We start from the raw sequence: 18779 nt of genomic DNA, 5'->3' as shown, positions 1-18779 counted from the left end.
TTTCTGCGCACGATCTGTTCTGGACTAGCCGGGTACTCCGGTGCCGAATAGGACAAATCCTTGCACAAAGTAATTTCCCATTGGAAAAAAAAGTTTACGGTATACTTTTATCAACTTCCACAGGAAGGTTTCTCAAATCTAGTGTTATCAAGGGGGTAGAGACTACGTGTACCGACATGATCAGTTTATCGAGTGGCGCCGATTCAACAACTCAGACGTTTACATATAGCAGTGGCAGGGAACCAGGCGGAAGAGCTCCAAATCTCGTTCCAGTCGTTTAGCCTCAAGAGGACTCCCCATTCGCAAGTAGATCGGTAGTTAATAAGAAGTTTTTGTAGTGCACTTGCGAGGTTCAGGACTGAACGGAATCGGTGATTGGATGCCGCGCCGCTTCTGTAGGTAGCGCACTTGTGTCGACATTGCAGCTGCGCATACGTTGCCGCGTTAGACACAAGAGCGAGTTCACGTGGCTTCACCCTCGAGAAACAAACTCGGCGACAGTCACACCCAAGAAGAACTGCGGCAGTGAAATGCACCATGTTGGGTAAGGGGTGAGACAGATGGTCACATTACTACGTGATCAGCTTACGTATACACCAGCTTCCGAAGGCAGTACATGGACGAAGCATCCCTTTTTCATAAGCACAAGATTCCTCCTTGGGGGTCCCTAGGTAAAAGCCGGACTTTCTCCGGACACACACGACTGGTACTGGAGCATACGAACAATATGTAGGAAACGCAAGGTCGCCAGGGTTTTTCCGACATCACTTCCGCTTCTCCAGATCACATTTTGTCCCATCTGTGACGCTTCTCTCGTTAAAAGGGAAGCTGCACGAAAAAAGAACGGACGTTGAAAATTCGAGATGACTGGCGTTTTGCCTAGCCGCATGTTTCGAGATCCAAGAATACCGCTTTTTTTCGCTCTCAGTTACAGTATTTTATGGCAGCAGCTCTTCTTCCATCTCTACTCCACGTCTGCTCTTCTCTTCCGATCCCACAGTCATTGCAGTACAGTGAAAGAGAAATGTTTATTCATGACGGTTACTTCGCGAATCTTTTTCGTCTTGATTGTCTGCACACCTGCTGTGCCGGTGAGATGCCCTCTAGCATGGCCTTGCATGTGCGCATGCATATACCAGTAATCTGAATCGCAGCTGCAAGGAAAACGGACGGGAAACGAGCATCCAGACGAGAGAGGTTTCAGTCTTCTTGTTGCCGCTCATGTTTAGCAATATCAAACGTGGACAATCTCTCATTTGCCATTTTTCATCTGCTGGCATCACCTGAACGCGAAATGGGATCGCGACTTGCTCTGGCGACAACGCGGGAAAACGGGAAAGCGACACGGTTTTCGGGAGCGCGGATCAAGGTAATCCGTGAAGTCGGCAAAGAAACGGAAATTATGAAAGGAAATGCTTGATACCAATGCTGAAACGCCACAAACTTCGAAGGTTTTCTTGACCTAACAGGGGTCACGCGGCCTTGCCAACCCCTGGGCGGTGCGCTTTGGCTGCTGTCTGTACACCTCAGCTGTCCGACCGCAGCAGTCAACTTCAATCCATTGTTACCGTCGCGTTTCAGTGACGTGGATCACTGTCGCGTTTTTTTGTCCGCTTCGGTCTGTTCGCATGACATCTTTCCGCTGAGTGTTTTCGCCCCGCTTTTTCATTCACTGTGGCCAGTGCCACTTTTCCGGTTTTTCTTGTCCGAAACAGGAACGCGTTTGGGCGCTGCATTCCATATCGAAACCATCTCCTGAGAAGCATACGGACTCTGGAATCACTTGCAGCTGACTATGGTCGTACATTTGCTCTCCTCGCCGTCTCAGTTCCCTGGGCCAGTGTGCCGTTAGCTTCGGAGTCTCAGGAGGCAGAGCTGGTGTGGAAGCGAAACGAGGCCACGCCATTTTCAACGGCACACCGGTGGTGACAGAAGGCGGATCAGCATGGAGCCTTCAACCTCCTCTTCGGAAGGCGCTCTGCGTAGCGCCGACAATCTACCTTCAAATCCGGCCCCTTCCTGTGGGCGCACAGACCCTGAGTCTGCCCAACCCGATCAAATTGCCTCCGGCTCGACGCCGTCGTCGGCCTCCTCGCCTCCTGCCTGTTCACTTCCCGCGGCTCTGCCTGACCCAGAGACTCTTCCTCCGGTGCTTCCTCTCGCGTCTTCGCCCTTACCTGCCTCTGCGTCCGCTTCGCCGGCCATGGTGCACATCGAGGCTTCGTCGAAGCGCCGGCGCCTCTTCCTCGGAGAGGACTGGGTGGAGATTACCCCGCTTGGCGCGGGCTGTGAGGTGGGTCGATCGTGCGTCATCGTTCGGTACAAAGGCGTTACCGTGATGTTTGACTGCGGTGTCCACCCAGCCTACAGCGGCTTGGGCGCCCTCCCGATTTTTGACGCCGTCGACATGACCAGCGTCGACGTGTGTCTGATCACGCACTTTCACCTGGACCACTGCGGAGCGCTGCCCTACCTGGTGACCAAGACTGCGTTCCGCGGCCGCGTCTTTATGACGGAACCGACTCGAGTGATTTCGAAGCTTGTGTGGCTCGACTACGCGAGAATGAGTGCCTTCTCGCAGGCCCCGGAGCAAGCGAACGCGGCAGCCTCCCAGAGGGCTTCCAGCGGCCAGGGCGACAAGAGCGGCGCAGGCAATTATTTGTACGACGAAGACGACGTCGATAAGACGGTGCAGATGGCTGAGTGTCTCGACTTCCACCAGCAAGTCGAAGTCGGCGGGGTCAAGATCTCCTGTTTCGGTGCCGGCCATGTTCTCGGCGCGTGCATGTTTCTCATCGAGATCGGCGGCGTCCGCATGCTGTACACTGGAGACTTTAGTCGCGAGAAGGACCGGCACGTGCCCATAGCCGAGGTCCCGCCCGTCGACGTCCAGCTGCTGATTTGCGAGAGTACGTACGGCATCCACGTCCACGACGACCGGCAGTTGCGTGAGCGCAGGTTCCTCAAGGCCGTCGTCGACATTGTGCTGAACCGCGGCGGAAAGTGTCTGTTGCCGGTCTTCGCTTTGGGTCGAGCCCAAGAACTGCTTCTCATTCTCGAGGAGTACTGGACCGCGCATCCGGAAGTGTGCCACGTGCCCATACTTTTCCTGTCTCCGCTCTCGAGCAAGTGCATGGTGGTCTTTGACGCGTTCGTCGACATGTGCGGAGACGCAGTGCGGAACCGCGCGCTCCGCGGAGAGAATCCATTTGCCTTCCGATTCGTCAAAAACCTCAAAAGCGTGGAGTCCGCTCGAGTGTACATCCACCACGACGGCCCCGCGGTCATCATGGCCGCCCCCGGCATGCTCCAGAGCGGCGCGAGCCGCGAAATCTTCGAGGCTTTGGCGCCAGAGTCAAAGAACGGCGTCATTCTCACGGGCTACTCGGTGAAGGGAACGCTCGCGGACGAGCTGAAACGCGAACCGGAAACGATCCAGCTCCCCGACCGCGTCCTGCGGCGCAGGTGCTCCTTCGAAATGATCTCCTTCAGCGCCCACTCGGACTACCAGCAGACGCAGGACTTCATCGGGAAACTGAAAGTCCCGAACGTCGTCCTTGTCCACGGCGAACGCGGAGAAATGCGGCGCCTGAAGGAGAAACTGGAAGAAGAGCGCCCAGCGCTGTGCGTCTTCACCCCGGAAATCCTCCAGAAAGTCAGCCTCCAGTTCACGCCGTCTCGATGCGTGGTTGCCGCTGGGAAGCTCGCAGACGACATTCAGAGGTTTGCGGAATGCGCGGACCTCGGGACGCAGCCCGCAGAGAGCGTTGAAGACGCCGCCGGCAAGCGAGGTGTCGCGGAAGGCGGCAGTGCCGCAAGAGAAGCCGAGGGGAGTCTGGATAGCTTGCAAGCACCAGAGAGCCCCGAGGCAGAAGGCGCGTCCGGAGGTCCATCGGATACACCGGCGAAAAACGCACCGAGCCGAGGGCCGGGCGCCGCCCAAGTCGAAGGCGTGATTGTCGTCCAGGAAGGCCAGCAGCCGCTGCTGCTGTATCCTGAAGATCTCACCACGAACGGCCGCATTCCCGTGACGCGCTTGCGGCAGAAGCTCCGCTTGCCGTTTGTGCGGCCTCTCGGAACGCTCCGGCAGGCTCTCTTGCAGATTTTCGAGGACATCGAAGACGACGAAGCCTTGGAGTCGCCCGCTGGGAGAAGCGAGACAGACGACGCCTGGATCGGGCCGGAGGGCGAACGGAAATCGACTGCGGAGCTGCAGCCCGCTCTGGAGAACGGGGAGAACACGTGTGACGATACGAGTGGCGCGGAGCCAGCGAAAGATACGACGAAGCAGACGGCGAGGATCGCGGGTGCGTCTCGTGTGCGTGAAGTCAGCAGTGTGCAAAAAGATCAGAAAGTGGACGTGGATGCACACCTCGTCCTCGACGACGCGCCCCTCTCGGACCGGGGCTTCGTGGTTGGTGACGCCGTTCGGGTGTACCGACACCCGCGGCATCGGGAAGAAATTGTGGTGGAGTGGCTCACCGGGCCAACCGCGGACTTAATTGCAGATTCCGTCAGTTTCCTCGCCGTGGACCTCATGCGTTTGCCCAGCACGCCAGAGGAAATGATTTTCTCGTCGCGTGAGGCTCAGAGTGAGGCCGTCATCGTCGATGTTCTCGTCTCGCACCTGGAGCGGCAGTTCGGCCCGGTCCAAGTTGTCCCGGCGTCTCTGTCCGACACGGAGGGCGCCTCGAAGGACGCACGAAAAGTGAAATCTGAAAAGGAGCTCGGTGCCGGAGACTCTTCACCACAGGGGGAAGACGGACTGCGTAAAGCGCAAGAAGAAGGCAACGTCCTTCTTCGCTTCTCCGTGAGAGACATGGGTGGCTCAGCAGGCGCCGCAGCCAGTGCAGAGGACTCGAAGGGCACTGAAAAGGAAAAAAGCGACGAGAAAGAACTGAGAAAAGCGGAGGAGCAAGACAAAATTCCTGTCGAAATCGACATGGCCAAGAGAATAGTAAGCCACTATATTCAAAGGTGCATAACCGTATATCAGGATGCAGCAGTAGGTTTGCGTATATATATATATATATATATATTATACATGTATCTGTGTTTGCGATTGCCTATATACACCTCTTTCTATGCCTGCGCCTACATATGTTTGTACCTGTAGGCAAGTATGCGCATGCACAAGCATGTGTGAGTAGTCATATATATATATATATATATATATATATATATATATATATGCTTTCTGCGCAAATATGCACATATCTTTCGATGTGTATTATTCGGCCTACCTGTCTCTCAACAGGATATATATATATGTATATATTATATGCGCTTTCCTGGTCTCACTTGATTGAGAAGAAAAGCATGGAGGGGTCTCAGCCCTTGACAGTGTGAAGCGCTAGTTTGTGAGGCTTCATCGTCTGGTGAAGCCAGTCGTGCGCGGCAGCTGGCGACGCTGAAATTCTCGTTGTGTATGGGGTATCCTTCGACAACGGGGGAGAAACCGGGAGCCAGAAGGAGGAAGCGGCAAACTTCTTTTATGTCCGTTCTGTTTGTCTCCGTCCAGGTGCGGTGCAAAAATCAGGAATTGCGGCAGAAGATTCACGCCATGGTCCGGCGGATCGAAGGCGCCCTCCTCCCGCTCCCGCTTTCCTAGCTTTGTTCGCCTGCAGCGTGTACTTTTCTTGACAATGCGCCCAACGTCTTTTTTCTCTCGGCGCTCCTCACGGGAGTTGAGAGGTTTCTGCGCCTCTCTACGCCGCTTTTTTCTGTGTGGAGCTGGTGCATGCTGAGAGCGAGACACCGAACCGTGGAATGCTCTGTTTTCTTTTTGTGGAAGCACCTGCATATAGGCTAGGCTCTTAATCTCGGCGGTTTTAAAGTGTTTTGTGATCTTCCCCGAAAATTTTGACCACCGTTCTACTGTCCTCGCATCCTCCGAAGACACACGGTCCGCCTACTCCGGCATTTCAAGAAGAGAGTAGATTTCTTGTTTCTGCATGCGTCTGAACACAAACGTCGGCGCCTCGGACACTCTCTTCATTCTCTCTCGGGGCCTCTCATAACCGCGGGGAGACACTTAGGTTTTCTCTCATCGCCTCTCTCTCGCACCCTCAGTCACAGCATCTATCGTACGCACCGGTGTAGCTACCCTCATAGGGTTCCACACTTCTTTTTAGCTGCGAAGGCAGAAGAGTGGAAATTTGATATCCACTTGAAAATCCCGCATACCCTTGCACATGGATGAAGGCACATGACCCGGGTCCGCTCTTGTGTTGGATTTCTCTGCTAAGTGCATGCGCTACCTTAGGAAAAGAGACACGAACGGGCAGTGCGACTTCCCTCGGCACATGATCTCGAAAACCGCTTTTCTGTAACTCGCCGAACGGCAAGAAGGGAAGCTCTGGCGCGTTCGGTTCAGCGTCGCACTGCGAAGTGGAGCCCGGCACAGACGTCGATATGAGACGCTAGATAGTCGCGCGTGGTGAACCGAGCCCTGAGGCAGGTAGCTGGCATTGCTGGATTTCTGGAAGCGCGTTCAACACGCGAAGGGCGGTTTTGGAAGTCGTGGCACCATCCCCTTCTTCCATTTAGGATGATCATCTGAGGCTCGAGTCTCCTCGCCACGTTCGCTGTGCCCGAGTGGCTGAGCCCAGCGACTGCCTGGTCGGTTTTCCTGCGGGGCCGTGGATAAACAGCCGGAGACAGCGTCTCCCTCCGGTGTTGTGGGTGGACGACGGCTGCAGGAAGTTTACCTCCCGCTGAATTTCGGAAGAAACTCGGACTGTACCCCCACGCGCCCTTGACAAGAAGCGAAGGCGAAACAGAAAAAACGTGTCAACGCATGCAAGAAAAAGACAAGGCTCGCGGCAGCGGATAGATAAAACCCGCCCGTTGTCAGCAGACACCGAGCCCCTAGGAAACCGATTACCTCAACCCTTCTGCCCCGCGAGACGTCTGTGTCCTTCCAAACGGCGTTTCTGCCCTCAACCGCCCCCCCGCGGTCCAGAACGGCTGTTTCCCTTGTTACCTCCCAGCGTTATTAGTCTGTACTGGGGCAAGGCGCTTTCTTCTCGGCGCTCTAATCCACCTCCCCCTTGCGCGGCCAGAGTGCGGGCTCCAGAGCCTGCTCGGCAACGTCTGCCGCCTGCCTGAAAACGCTCCTTTCTGCTCGTTCCCTCTTCTGCCGCAAGGCCCCCACTTTCTTTGTCCAGGAGATCCTCTCGGTGGCGCCGGCCCCCGAGAACGCAGAGTCGCCGCGCAGAGAGAAAGGGGACCAGGCGGCTCAGAAGAGCGAAACAACCGCCTCTCTCGGAAGCGCGAAGCTTCGAACTTTTTCATGCTTGCGTCTCCAGCCGTTACCCGCCAGCAGGGGCTTTCGCCCGGCTTCTCCGCCCGACGCTTCTCTCCACGGCCTCAAAGAAGCCGTTTCATGGCTCTGAGTCGTCCAATCTTCCCTCTCAGGGCCTGCACCATGGTGTCTTCTTCTGTGTACGCGCCGTTCTTCAAGAGCCTCTCGAGTTCCTTCTCGATGACGCTCACCTTGCTCTCGATTTCCTCGGCCTTCGCGTCGGGCCCCGCCTCGCCCTCAGACTGCCCCGCCGCCTGCAGCGGCTCTGTGTGTGGCACTGGAGGCACATCCGGCGCCAAGTGGTTTCCCTTCTGCTTCAGCGACGGCGTGCTCGCCTCACGGAAGGCGCCCGGAGGCGCAGAGAGGGTGGAAGAGAAAGAAGAGGGAGGAAGCGCAGGCAGAGCGAGCGAGGTCTCTGAGTGCCCGCGAAGCGCTGAGCTGTCTTGCGTCGGGAGAGCGGCGGCCTGGACAGCCTGGCGACGGGGACTCGAAGAAGCCTTCGCCTGCTGACTTTCGAGAATCGCGAGACGCAGGCTGCCGATCTCGGAGCGAAGAGACGCCATCCGGCTCTCGACTGTCGCCTCCAACCGCGGCGAGAGGCCAGAGGCAGTTTGCTGCAGGTTCCAGACAGAAGCATTTTGAGAGAAAAAAAAGGCAAAAAAAGATGCCTTGACAGCGTCAGCATCCTAGACGGGTCCGACCCCGAAGGGAAGGACGCGAAGACAGGAGACCAGAGAGAGACGAACCTGGGGAAAAATGAAGGCGGACTGGGAATACTGAATAGGACTCTGGTTAGGGGATACAGACAACCAAGTTCTTTTTGGTTGCTATGTGAAGTGTGTGCTCGTCGCCGGGGCGTCAGAAATCTGTGGCCGAGGTCTCGACGAGGCACTTTTAATCATTTTTTACCGAGACACTCAGTTCATAAGGGCAAGATGTGTCGCATTTGCGTTTTAAAATGACGGCGTCTGTGAATACGGAGAGAGCTAACGCGTGCTTTCTCCCAACAGTTCCGATCTCCTAGAGCCTAAAAAGAGGAAAATGTGTGTGGACATTTGAGACTGCCTCCGCCTTCAGGCGAGATGCAGTGGCGCTAGCACCAGGCAGCCGTGTTTCTCGACACCTTAATTTTGTGCTCTGCGAGTCTGCATGCTCGATCATGTTGCAGATCTCGCTTTCGATCCGGCGAGAGGCGCGGCGAATCAGCGCGTTGCGGACGCTAAACGAAGATAAAAAAGGTCGACAAAAGACACGAGGCGAGAAAGCAGAGCCCGCTCCGGCCTCGCTCACCTCTTTCACTGCATGCAGTTTGTCCAGCAACGTCGCACAGCTCTCCACGAAGTAGTCTCGGGAGGCAGTCATCGCAGTGAGGCGGCTCTCGAGATCTGCAACCTGGAAACAAAGCCATCTCAACAGACGACCTCTCAAAGGGATCAATCTTCCACGCAAACACGTCTGGGCCCATCTAGGCTCACAAGCACATGCATATGCTGTTACACATGTACAGACATACAAATACGTATATACATACATACCTACATACATACGTACATACATATGTATATATATATATATATATATATCCGCTCAGACCCCGCATTCAGGCCCAGAGTCTGGAGGCCTCATGGAGCGCCTGCTTCGCGTCAAAGTACACAGAGACAGACGGACATCTTTTTTCGCGTGTTTCGCGGCAGTCCGCACCTGATAGAGTTTCAGTTTGAGATCGGACTGAAGCTGCGCAGTGGGACCGCTGGTGAGGTGCTGTCTGAGCTCGCAGTTTTCCTCCTCGAGGAAGTCCAGTCGCGCCCTAATGCGTGTCACCTCACTCTGCAACTCCGCATTCTGACGCTCCAGGAGGCTGTGAAGAGAGCGAGACAAAGCCGAGGGCGGGGTTTCACAACAGATTCGGATCCCGTCCGCAAACGCCCCAAAATGCTGTCCTTGCATGCATCTCCGGGCGCGTCGTCAGCTCGACCATGCAGGCGCCGTTGCAGCTGCAAGGCTACTGAATACGGCTCCAGTTATTAGAAACAGACTCGTTTGACGGCTCCAAATCCACAGGCTCCTGATCAATTGGAACTCTCGCATTTTTGTCAACTTCAGACGAACGCGCGGCACTGCAAGTGCCTCGAGGGTTCGGCGGCCCCAGGCAGATCGAGAGAGAACGGAGAGGAGGAAGAGCAAGGAAACTCCCGAAGCGACACGACCCTGGCTGAGGCAGGGGGGACTCGAGAGACAAGGTGGGACTTCAGACAGGGAAGATCGTTGTCGCCATGGTGAAAGGGGCGGTCGAGAAGGGAAAACGCACGACGCGTTCCACCTTTCCACACTCATTTCTTGTCAAAGTCGACGCAAAAGAAAACCTCACGCCAAAAACACCTGGAGAGACTCTTTTCCCAGACGGCACTTCAGGAAGCGAGATGGTCCGTCATATCTCCAATATATACATATATATATATATATATATATATATATATATATATATATATACATATGAGAACCTTAATCGTGTAAACGTATTTCGTAACTCGGCATATATATATGGATATGTTTTTCTTCTTTCCCTTACTGGCTTCGCTGCTTTTCCAGCTGTACCGCGTGCTCCTTTTCTTCCCGGAGACGGCGCGTTGCCCCCGTCATCTCGTCGCTGGTCCGGGCGGCCAACTGGAGACATCTCTCCCTTTCGCTTCGCAGGTCGTTTTCTCTGCTCTGGAGCTGCAAATCGACAAATGCGGCCCACGGCGAGGCACATCTCGTTTTCCCGAGTGTGCAACCACGGTTGCAGCCTCTCCCCTCTCGCCGTTCCTCCTCATCCTACGAAGAAGCCCGTTGAGGCTGCCTGAGGCAACAGAGTCCCCGCGTTCTCTTCATCCTATTCCTCGTGTGGAGGCGCACCGTCTTCTTGATTCACAAATCCCGATATACACAAATGAAGCGTTAAGCATGCAGCCATGTAGGACCGCACATCTCTGCCAATACACATTCATATATATATATATATATATATATATATAAATGAGGTGTAGGGTAGTGTGCGGGTATCCAAGGGTATCTTGATCTGTGGAACGAGACGCGTCGCTTACTTCCAGAGCTTTTTGTTGCAGTTGCTGCGCCATCTGTTTCAGCTGCAGTTGGAGGTGTTGGAGCGCCTCTTGCTTGCCTCGTATCTCCTGGAGACAACCGGCAGAAAGGGAGGGAGGCGCGGTCTTGCACAAAACGAACGCAGATGCGAGGTGGAGCCCGTTAGAAACGGGGAATTCTCTCAGCCGAACCGGTCAGCGGCGAAGAGCGTTCCGGGCTCCGCGCGACACGAAAAAGAGGCCGCAAAAGAATTCGCCCGCGCAACCGACTTTCAAACCCATTTCAAATCAGAGCTTCTCAAGCTGCCCAGAGGAAGGTCAGACGCAAGCAGCGCGTATGTCCAGCGAACATGCGATAGATGCTTCGCAGCTAGGGCCGAAAACACCGCCTGAGGCTGAGAAACTCTCCGGCGCGTCAGTTGAGACGCACAACAGATTTCTTGGTCTACCTGATTCTTCGCATTCTCCACTCGTCGCATTTCTTCCAGGAATTTCTCCCGTTCCTCCACCGCGCGAGTCTGGAGACGGAGAAAGGGAAGAAAGAGAGGAAGAGAAGAAACAAACATGGGACGACAGATAACGGAGAGAGGGACGAGGAAGGGAATGAGCGCAGAAGACAGATCAAAGCTAACAGCCAACAGGGCCGTACGAGAATCTGCGAGATCTATCTCACGACAGCTACGCGTCTGGCGTGCAGGTTTTGCACCTGAACACGCCGTGCGCGTCTCCTGGCGGTTTCTTTTCAAAGACATCAGAAAGGCACCAGGCGCAGAAAAAAAGAGGCCAGAAAGCAGCTGCACGTGGCCGAGGCAGAAAAGGAGAGGAAACAAAAACTTTACCTTCAGTTCAGCGAGAAACTTCGCCTCCTCCGCTCGTTTCCAGAGCTCCATCTCGTACGCGACAGAGAAGGAGAGGCCGTTCTTCTCGCCACCTGCACAAAGAGGAAAAGAGGAAGCGATACAGGATTCTGCTGCCTCCCCACTGGACTGTCCGCCTCCTTGCAGATTCGCGCAAGTACATGAAAATGCTCATGCAGAAGCAAATGCATATCGACATCCAGGCAAATCCATAGTTGTAACCAGTCCTACTCCTATGCATACACATATACGTACATATATATATATATATATATATGCATATATATATATATATATATATACATCTATATATATATATATATATATACATATTTATATACAAATATGATGGTATAGGTAGAAAGTGATACGTATGCATATAGGTCTGCAGTTGCCGAGACCCACGTAGCATGTTATTGCTGCTTTGTATTCCTGGGTGTTGAACCGTTCTGATGTTCAGCTTCAGTCTTCTCACGTGTCTGCCCCGTCCTCATTCGCTTGACGGCTGCATCGCCACGTCAGGGCCCCGCTGCTGTCTCTGCGCCAGTTCGGAGAGCGCCTGGAGACCCCGGTAGACGCTCTTCAACTTACTTCCAGCGACAGCCGCCTCCGGCGACACTCGCGAAAAGCTGGACTCGCGCCGCTCCGCCCTCGCAGGAGCCGAAGCGCTGGAAGGGGGAGTCGCCGACGCCGAGCGCAGGTGTTCCAAGTACAGCTGTATGTGCAGGTGACCTGAGCGCAGGGAGAACAAGACGAACGCGTCGAGGAAAACAAAGTTGGAACGACGTTCCCCTTGAACGGCCAAACAGGACAACAGCGCGAAGCCTTTTCAAAAGATGCTTCCAGCCGGGAGAAGCAAACATAGGAGTGAAGAAGATAGGCATCTGCGGTAGCTCCTCACGAGACGCGAATGCACAGACGAGATCCCATCTTGTCTCTGCACTCCCTTCAACATTTTACGATGTGGTGCGTCTTATAGCCGTCATCCAGAGAGCGACGTAAAAAACTCTGTGGTACATAAAAATAGGAGCATGTCAATATACGTATGTACAGGCATATGAAAATACAATACATATATATATACATATATACATATATATATATATTTATTTATATGTAGAGGGACATCCGAGACCCTGCATTGAACTGTCGAGACAGGTGAACAAGTTACAGTTCCGCATCTTGTCGCAGAATTGAATGGGCCATGTTTGTATGTGTGGGTTTCTCCTCGAGACATTGTTTGTTGTCGTGATGGTCAGGGCGTGAATTGTGCTTCCGAGCAAGTGGAGCTGTTTGCCCGTCCGTATTGCCGGTCTCGGCCTGTTCTCTGCATTTCTTCGACGCCCAACTCACCCAGGATCTCGCCGTTCTCCGCTGTGACCGGAAGCATCGCGCTGTACGCCTGGTAGTCGTGGGGCGCTTGGCTGTGGCGCCGCAGCGGCTTCTGGGCCAAGAGGTCCAAGTCGACGACGGCAGTCCCCACCTTCTCGGCGCGAAGCGCCTTCAGCTCGCCCCGCGGCGCCCGCGGCGAAGGCGGAACCGAAGAGCCGCTGCGTCTGCTCAGCGCGCAGAGAGACGCGCGACGCGAGACAGGAGGCGAAGCGGCCCGTGCGTCGGCGAGCCCAAACACCTCGAGCTCCAGCGGCGTCGTCCGAAGGGACTGGAAGAGCCGCGCCGGCGACGCAGTCAAGGTGTAGGCGCAAAAGCCCCCGGAAAGGGGAACCTGCAGGAAAAGGGGACGCAGGGAAAGGGCCGCCCGCATCAGTCCTCGCTTTGCGTCTTTGCCCGCATTCGAGGCGGCGACACCTTGCCGAACAGACGGTTTATCCGGTCCGAAAGCACGCGCGACTGTGGAGCTTCGCTGCGTATAACGGTCTGTCACGAAACCTGTGATCCGACGGAGCGCGGAGTCTGCATCGTCAGCCCTGTTTTCGCCGGCGCGCAAAAGAGCGCTTGCACGTGGCTTTCAAGGACGCACCGCCTCGCCACTGCTGCAGTCCACGGGGGGCTCCGTCGAGAAGCTGTGTTGAGGCCCAAAAGGCGCGTAGGTGTAGTGTACGTACACCGCTCTGCGGCTAGCCAGCGTCTCCGCCCTCAGCTGCAGAGAGACCAGGTCGACTGAGAGCCTCCAAATCGCCGGCTGGCACTGGCCGTGACCCGGGAGATTCTGCGTCGGCAAGGCAACCGAAGTGCAGGGAAATCCCTCGTCGAGACACTGTGCCGGGCTCAGGACGTTTTTCAGCGTAAACTGCGGAAGCGAAGACACGCTCTGCACGCCCTCGTTCCCCGTCTTAGTCTGCCCGTTCAACATTGCAGCAGGCATGGACGCCGCAGCTGCTGTCGCCGCAACAGCCCCAGCGGCGCCACGTTCACATCGCCCTGGCGAGGGGAGCCCCGGGTGAGTTCTCCGTTCTTGCGCCTCGTCGCACGTTCTGGAGTCGCTCTCGGCGTCAGGTCCATCGCCGAGAGGCGCGAGGCGTGGCGCGTCCGCGCGATTCAGACACTGAGAATCGTTCTCCTTTCCGTCTTCGCGGTTCCTGTCGACTTCGCGTTCGGTCGGCCGTGGGCTGTCGTGACTGAGCGGCTGGAAAGCAGCCTCCGAGAGCGAACCGCGGGAGAGACTCGCCAGAGCGTCGGGCCTTTCACAGCGCGGCCCCTGGGGCGAGGCGAGAGAGTCGCGACGGGGTTGGAGAGATGGCGAAGGGAGTTCACGAGCCGAGTCAGGCGTCCCGGTCGGGTGGTCTTTGAAAACCAGGAAGAGCAGCTGTGCCTGCAGCGAGATGCGGCGCGGCTGCCGCGGGTGGTTCGAGGAATGGAGCAGCGCACAGAGCGAATTCGTCAAGACCAGGGACGGGGAAGGCGCCGTGCCGGGCGGGAAGGCGTCCGCGTGGTGAAGCATGGCCAGATGCTGCGCGACGCGCGTGGCGAGCGGAGTCAAGTCGATCGAGAGCTCCATCGGACGCTGGGGGCAAACGCAGAGGCCGAGAACGGGCAGAAGCAAGAGGCCGCGTTGAAGGGCCAAAGAGCGCAGAGGCGTCCAGGTCGCCAGGGGATGGACAGGAAGAAGAGACAGAGTGTGAGTGAGGAGATTGAGGCAGGCCGAGAAAGGCCCAGAGACACAAGGCAGACACACGCGCGCGACGCGCCGAGGAGGCGCAGAAAAGAGCGGAGATGCCGTGACGGTTTCGAGCCTGCAGGTGCACGGGATATCGAGGGACGAGACCGCAGCCATCAAGGCAAGAAGGGAGACCGCGGAGATGGTAGACGCGTCCCAGTGTGCGAGTGACACAGCCCAGAGGTTGGTTCGTATCGCCTTCTCTTACTGCATGCGCGGCTCGGCGGAGGCTCGCGGATCTTCCGCGGCCGAGTTTTTCCGGCATCACCGGTCTCTCCCGCTCGTCTTCTCTCGGCAGTTCCAGCTGGACCCACGCGGTCGCCAAGCTCTTGAAGTACAAGAGCGCCTCTGCCCAGCTGCCGACGAGGGCAAGCGCGAAGCGACACTGCGGGACGAGCGCGGGCTGTCTCTCGGCTTCGCAGCCAGGGGGTTTCTGCGCGTCGAGCGGCGACGGGGCACACGGACGCCGCGCAGTCCCGAGGCGAAGCGACAGGCGAGTGGAGTCGCCCGGCGATGCGGCAGCTGTGACGGGCAAGCAGGAAGAGCGGAGAGAGACAGAACGGTGGGGTGGGCAGGCAGTTGAAACGAAGCGCTTGGCAGATGCGCAGGACATCACCAGGCAAAAAACGTGTGGAGGCGGACACGAGTGGGCCGAAGGGAACTGCGTTTGTCCACGACAAGGGAAAAAAGTGAAATGGTCGACCGCATGCACGGACACAGAAGAACGCCCCTCCGGATCTCGTGAGTGCACGCCACACAGAAAGAGGGGGAAACTGGAGGCGGGCTGAAACGAGGGGGGAAACGAATCGCACGCGGCTTCGCATGCGCGTCTCGCGTCGCGAGAGAGTTTGGACCGCGGGATAAAACGTGTGCGTGTGTCGCGTGCCCTCTTTTTGATCCACTGAGAGAAACGTACAGACTTTCGCCAGTTTGTGGGACGCACCTTCTTCCCCGAGACTGCCTTCGAGTTTTCGCCCGTGCGCCTCTCCCAGCCGAACCAGGGCGCGCAGGCTCCGGTTTTCAACGATGCTGAGGGACAACACAAACGCGTCTCCGGCTTCTCTGGGAGGCAGCGACGGATGGTCTCGGTCTGTCCCGTAGGGGACTTCAAATTCCTCAAGACGCAGCCGAACCCACAGCAGCGTACCATCGTCTCCAGGATCCAACTGAACTTCGTTGTCGAACTCGCGAAGTCGGCCGTCGGCGTTCGGCGGCGCGCGCCTCCCCGGCGTCGGTCCATCCAGAACTTCTTTGAGGCTAAAAGTGACGTAGCGCGGTTCCTGGCCTGGATCTTCGTCCAGTTCGTCTCTGTCGCTCTCGGTGTCTCTCGCCGAGGAAAACGAGACGCGCCTGTCCTGTCGGGTGTCCGGCCCGATGGACGTCTCTCGCTTCCGCGAGTTCTCGCGCGACTCCGCACGTTGCCGGCGGTCTCCGCGCTCCTGCGGGGAATGTGCTGGCCGCGGACTTGAGTGCGCTTGCCTGCGGGCTCTGCGCGAAGCGCCGAGAGGCTGAATGACGAGGTAGAGTTCCCCGACGCGCCACAGGAAGTCTGAGACGTCCAGCAGTGTGCCAAACACTCGACACTGGAAGCTGGCAACGCAGTCGCCGTGTGCGCCTGGCCGCTCGTCCTGCGAGCGACTGGGTTGTTCTGCGTTCTCACTTCCGCGCGGTTCCAGGCGTTTCAGCAGCCTGTGCAATTTACACACGAAATACCCTGCGGGAGACGCGGCCAAGTCGTCCAAAACCCCGTCCACCTCCGACAAATCGACCGCGCACGGACATGCCGCTGCATCGCCAGCCTCCTCGGCAGTAGGCTTCGAGCGCGCTCCATTCTGGACGCTCTTTGCTTTGAACTGTAGCGTGATGGACACACACGGAATGCTCGTTTCAAACGGCTGAGTGTCGCCTACGGGGAACTCCCCACTTGGCCTGCAGCCTGCGGCCGCGTACGGCGCTGCTTCCCTGGCCAGCAGGAAATCCATCTGCAAGCAGTCCTTCACGGCCTGTTAGGGAGACATGCGAGTCGGCAGGGAAAAGAGGAACCGGAGTATAAACTCGCGTCCCGCCGCAACATGATCCCTCGCAGATGCCGAGCCGAAGCGAGGCGGCGGGCAGGCCGTTTTCGAAACAAATCGGTCAAGAAATTAGGGAAGCTCGGAGGCCACTTGCGTGAGAAAAGAGGCCCGAGGCATCTTAGCTTGTCCCTGGGGCCAGGGGAACGAGGAACCTCTAAGCCGGGACGGCGTGCCGGGACGAACAAGACGTGTGTCTTGTCTGCGTTTTTCGCTTGCCGCCGGTGGCGATGATGAGTCCGCGCGGCGCAACGTTCTGTCCTCGGAAAAAAGAGATTCCCTTCGTTGCAAAGGGGATTTGGAGTCCCGGGGAAGCCATCAAATCTAAGAAACAGATGTCCTTCGCAGAAAACAGCCACGAGAAAAGAAGGCCTGGCTTTCCACATGCGCACAGAGAGTGGTGTGCCCGGGGTCGGCGATGCGCAGGCAAACTCGTCCTGCGGTAGAACACGGGATGGCACGGGAAAGGAACCGTCGATTCTGGGCCACTATGGTTTCCCTTGTTGAATGGAAAACTTGAAGGCGATAACGATGAATAGTTGCCGATAGAAACGGCCGCCCTTTCCCGACTCAGGCACCTTTTTACGAAGCCTGCTCACGGTGTGTAGATGCTGGTAGCACAACAACCGACGCCTGCCTAGCTGAATTCCGGGTTCGCTTCCACGGAATCATAAAACGACCTGAAGTTGCTTGCCTTCATATAGAACTTCTCACTCCGGTGAACTTGAGAAGCACTCCGCTGCCTCTGAATTCCACGCTCAGAGTTTACAGCTAACGCACCGAGTTCACCCTCCACAGCGAAGGGGGAATTTACGGGGCGCCGAGAGAAAAGGCTCGACAGAGTCAGGGTCAGGAGGGTGTAATCGTAGAGCACGGAACGATGGCGCGTGTAGAGAAATCGGAAGACAAGAGATGTATCGCCCGTGATGGCCAACAGTGAGAAAAACCGAGCTTTCGAAAGGCGAAAGGAAATTTATGATCGCCTGCCGACAGCTACGGGGTAAAAACAGTATTGACTCTAACTCATGACCCTCCAACGCACGCTTCTCGAAATCTCAAGAGATACCACATGAAGTACAGAAACTGGGGTCCATGGAGAAGCGACTCTCTCCTGTTTGCACGGAGAGGGAAAAGGACGTGAGCGACAGGAACAGAGGCGATCCATGCGTCTTTTCAGCACAGCGTGCGGCTCGAAAAATCCAGAAGACGTCGTTCCTGCAGCAGGGACTGGGGGCCCGCGAATATCGCCAATGTGCATTTGTGCGATGTCAGCACCGTTCAGCGTGGCGTTACGGTTCTTGAACCTACTCTAGCACGTGCGAAAGAGTGTCAGAGCCTAAAAGCGACTGCCGTACCGCTCGTCTGATCGCGCTGTCCTGGAATCAAACTTGAGGAGAGACTGGTGCCTCGCCCCGGATCTGAGAGATGTATGGGGCAGTCCCCGAGAGACAGACTGCCTTCTGTGCCGTGAAAACGAGTACGAACACGAATGCATTTCTGTCACTCCCACTTGCCGGTAACTGCTTCAACCGCAGTTCCTCCAAAGGAGAGTCGTGTCAGCCGCGTGAGCGGCACGGGACCGTCGCGACCGTCCAGCATGAAAGGCTGTGATGCGCTAAACGGTGACAAATCGCGGAAACACGGCGTCTGATTCAAAACGTTCCTGGCAATTCCGGTTGAGATTTCGGATATTGTACCGAAGGTCTGCAGTCGAGCTCGACGCGAAGTGGCCGTCCAGGGCCCCTTGCACCTTCGTTAAAAAGGTACTCTCTCTATATATATACATATATATATGACTATATATATATATATATGACTATATATATATATATATATATGACTATGTATATATACATATATATATGACTATGTATATATACATATATATATGACTATGTATATATACATATATATATATATATATATATATATGACTATGTATATATACATATATATATGACTATGTATATATATATATATATATATGTATATATATATATATACATATATATATATATGATTATGTATATATATATATATATATATATGACTATCTATATATACATATATATATATATATATATATATATATATATGACTATATATATATATATATATATATATATATGCCTATGTATATATGTGTCAATGTATATATATGTGTACATATGCCTATATATATGTATTTGTGTATATCTTTGCATTTCTCAGTTCCACCCACTCCCCACAGTCCAGGGTTCTGGGCCAGGGAGCGAATGCATCCCGGAGGCAAACGTGATGGGTTTGGGGCAAGCACGAAAGTCGGCGATGTTCCTTCGCGTGCATTCCCAGGCAGCTGCGGCGGATCCA

At 55.5% G+C, this 18779-nt stretch overlaps 2 protein-coding genes across 2 annotated transcripts; one reads left to right on the top strand and one right to left on the bottom strand.

Annotated features, from left to right (window-relative positions):
* Positions 1-1945: 1945 nt before the first annotated feature.
* NCLIV_014990 (hypothetical protein) lies at positions 1946-5611 on the top strand (the record flags this gene model as incomplete). Its single annotated transcript, XM_003881688.1, has 2 exons — positions 1946-4957; positions 5522-5611. 2 exons carry the CDS (start codon positions 1946-1948, stop codon positions 5609-5611), a joined length of 3102 nt encoding a protein of 1033 aa, XP_003881737.1.
* A 1760-nt stretch (positions 5612-7371) lies between these two features.
* Positions 7372-16340, bottom strand: NCLIV_014980 (conserved hypothetical protein; the record flags this gene model as incomplete). Its single annotated transcript, XM_003881687.1, has 12 exons — positions 7372-7920; positions 8597-8698; positions 9008-9164; positions 9876-10021; positions 10390-10476; positions 10836-10904; positions 11226-11317; positions 11835-11975; positions 12597-12966; positions 13222-14205; positions 14567-14880; positions 15275-16340. 12 exons carry the CDS (start codon positions 16338-16340, stop codon positions 7372-7374), a joined length of 4077 nt encoding a protein of 1358 aa, XP_003881736.1.
* Positions 16341-18779: the final 2439 nt, after the last annotated feature.

This window comes from Neospora caninum, chromosome V, assembly GCF_000208865.1.
Source record: "Neospora caninum Liverpool complete genome, chromosome V".
Classification (NCBI taxonomy): domain Eukaryota; phylum Apicomplexa; class Conoidasida; order Eucoccidiorida; family Sarcocystidae; genus Neospora; species Neospora caninum.
Note: the sequence above shows the minus strand (reverse complement) of the source record. Positions and strands in the feature narration are given on the sequence as shown.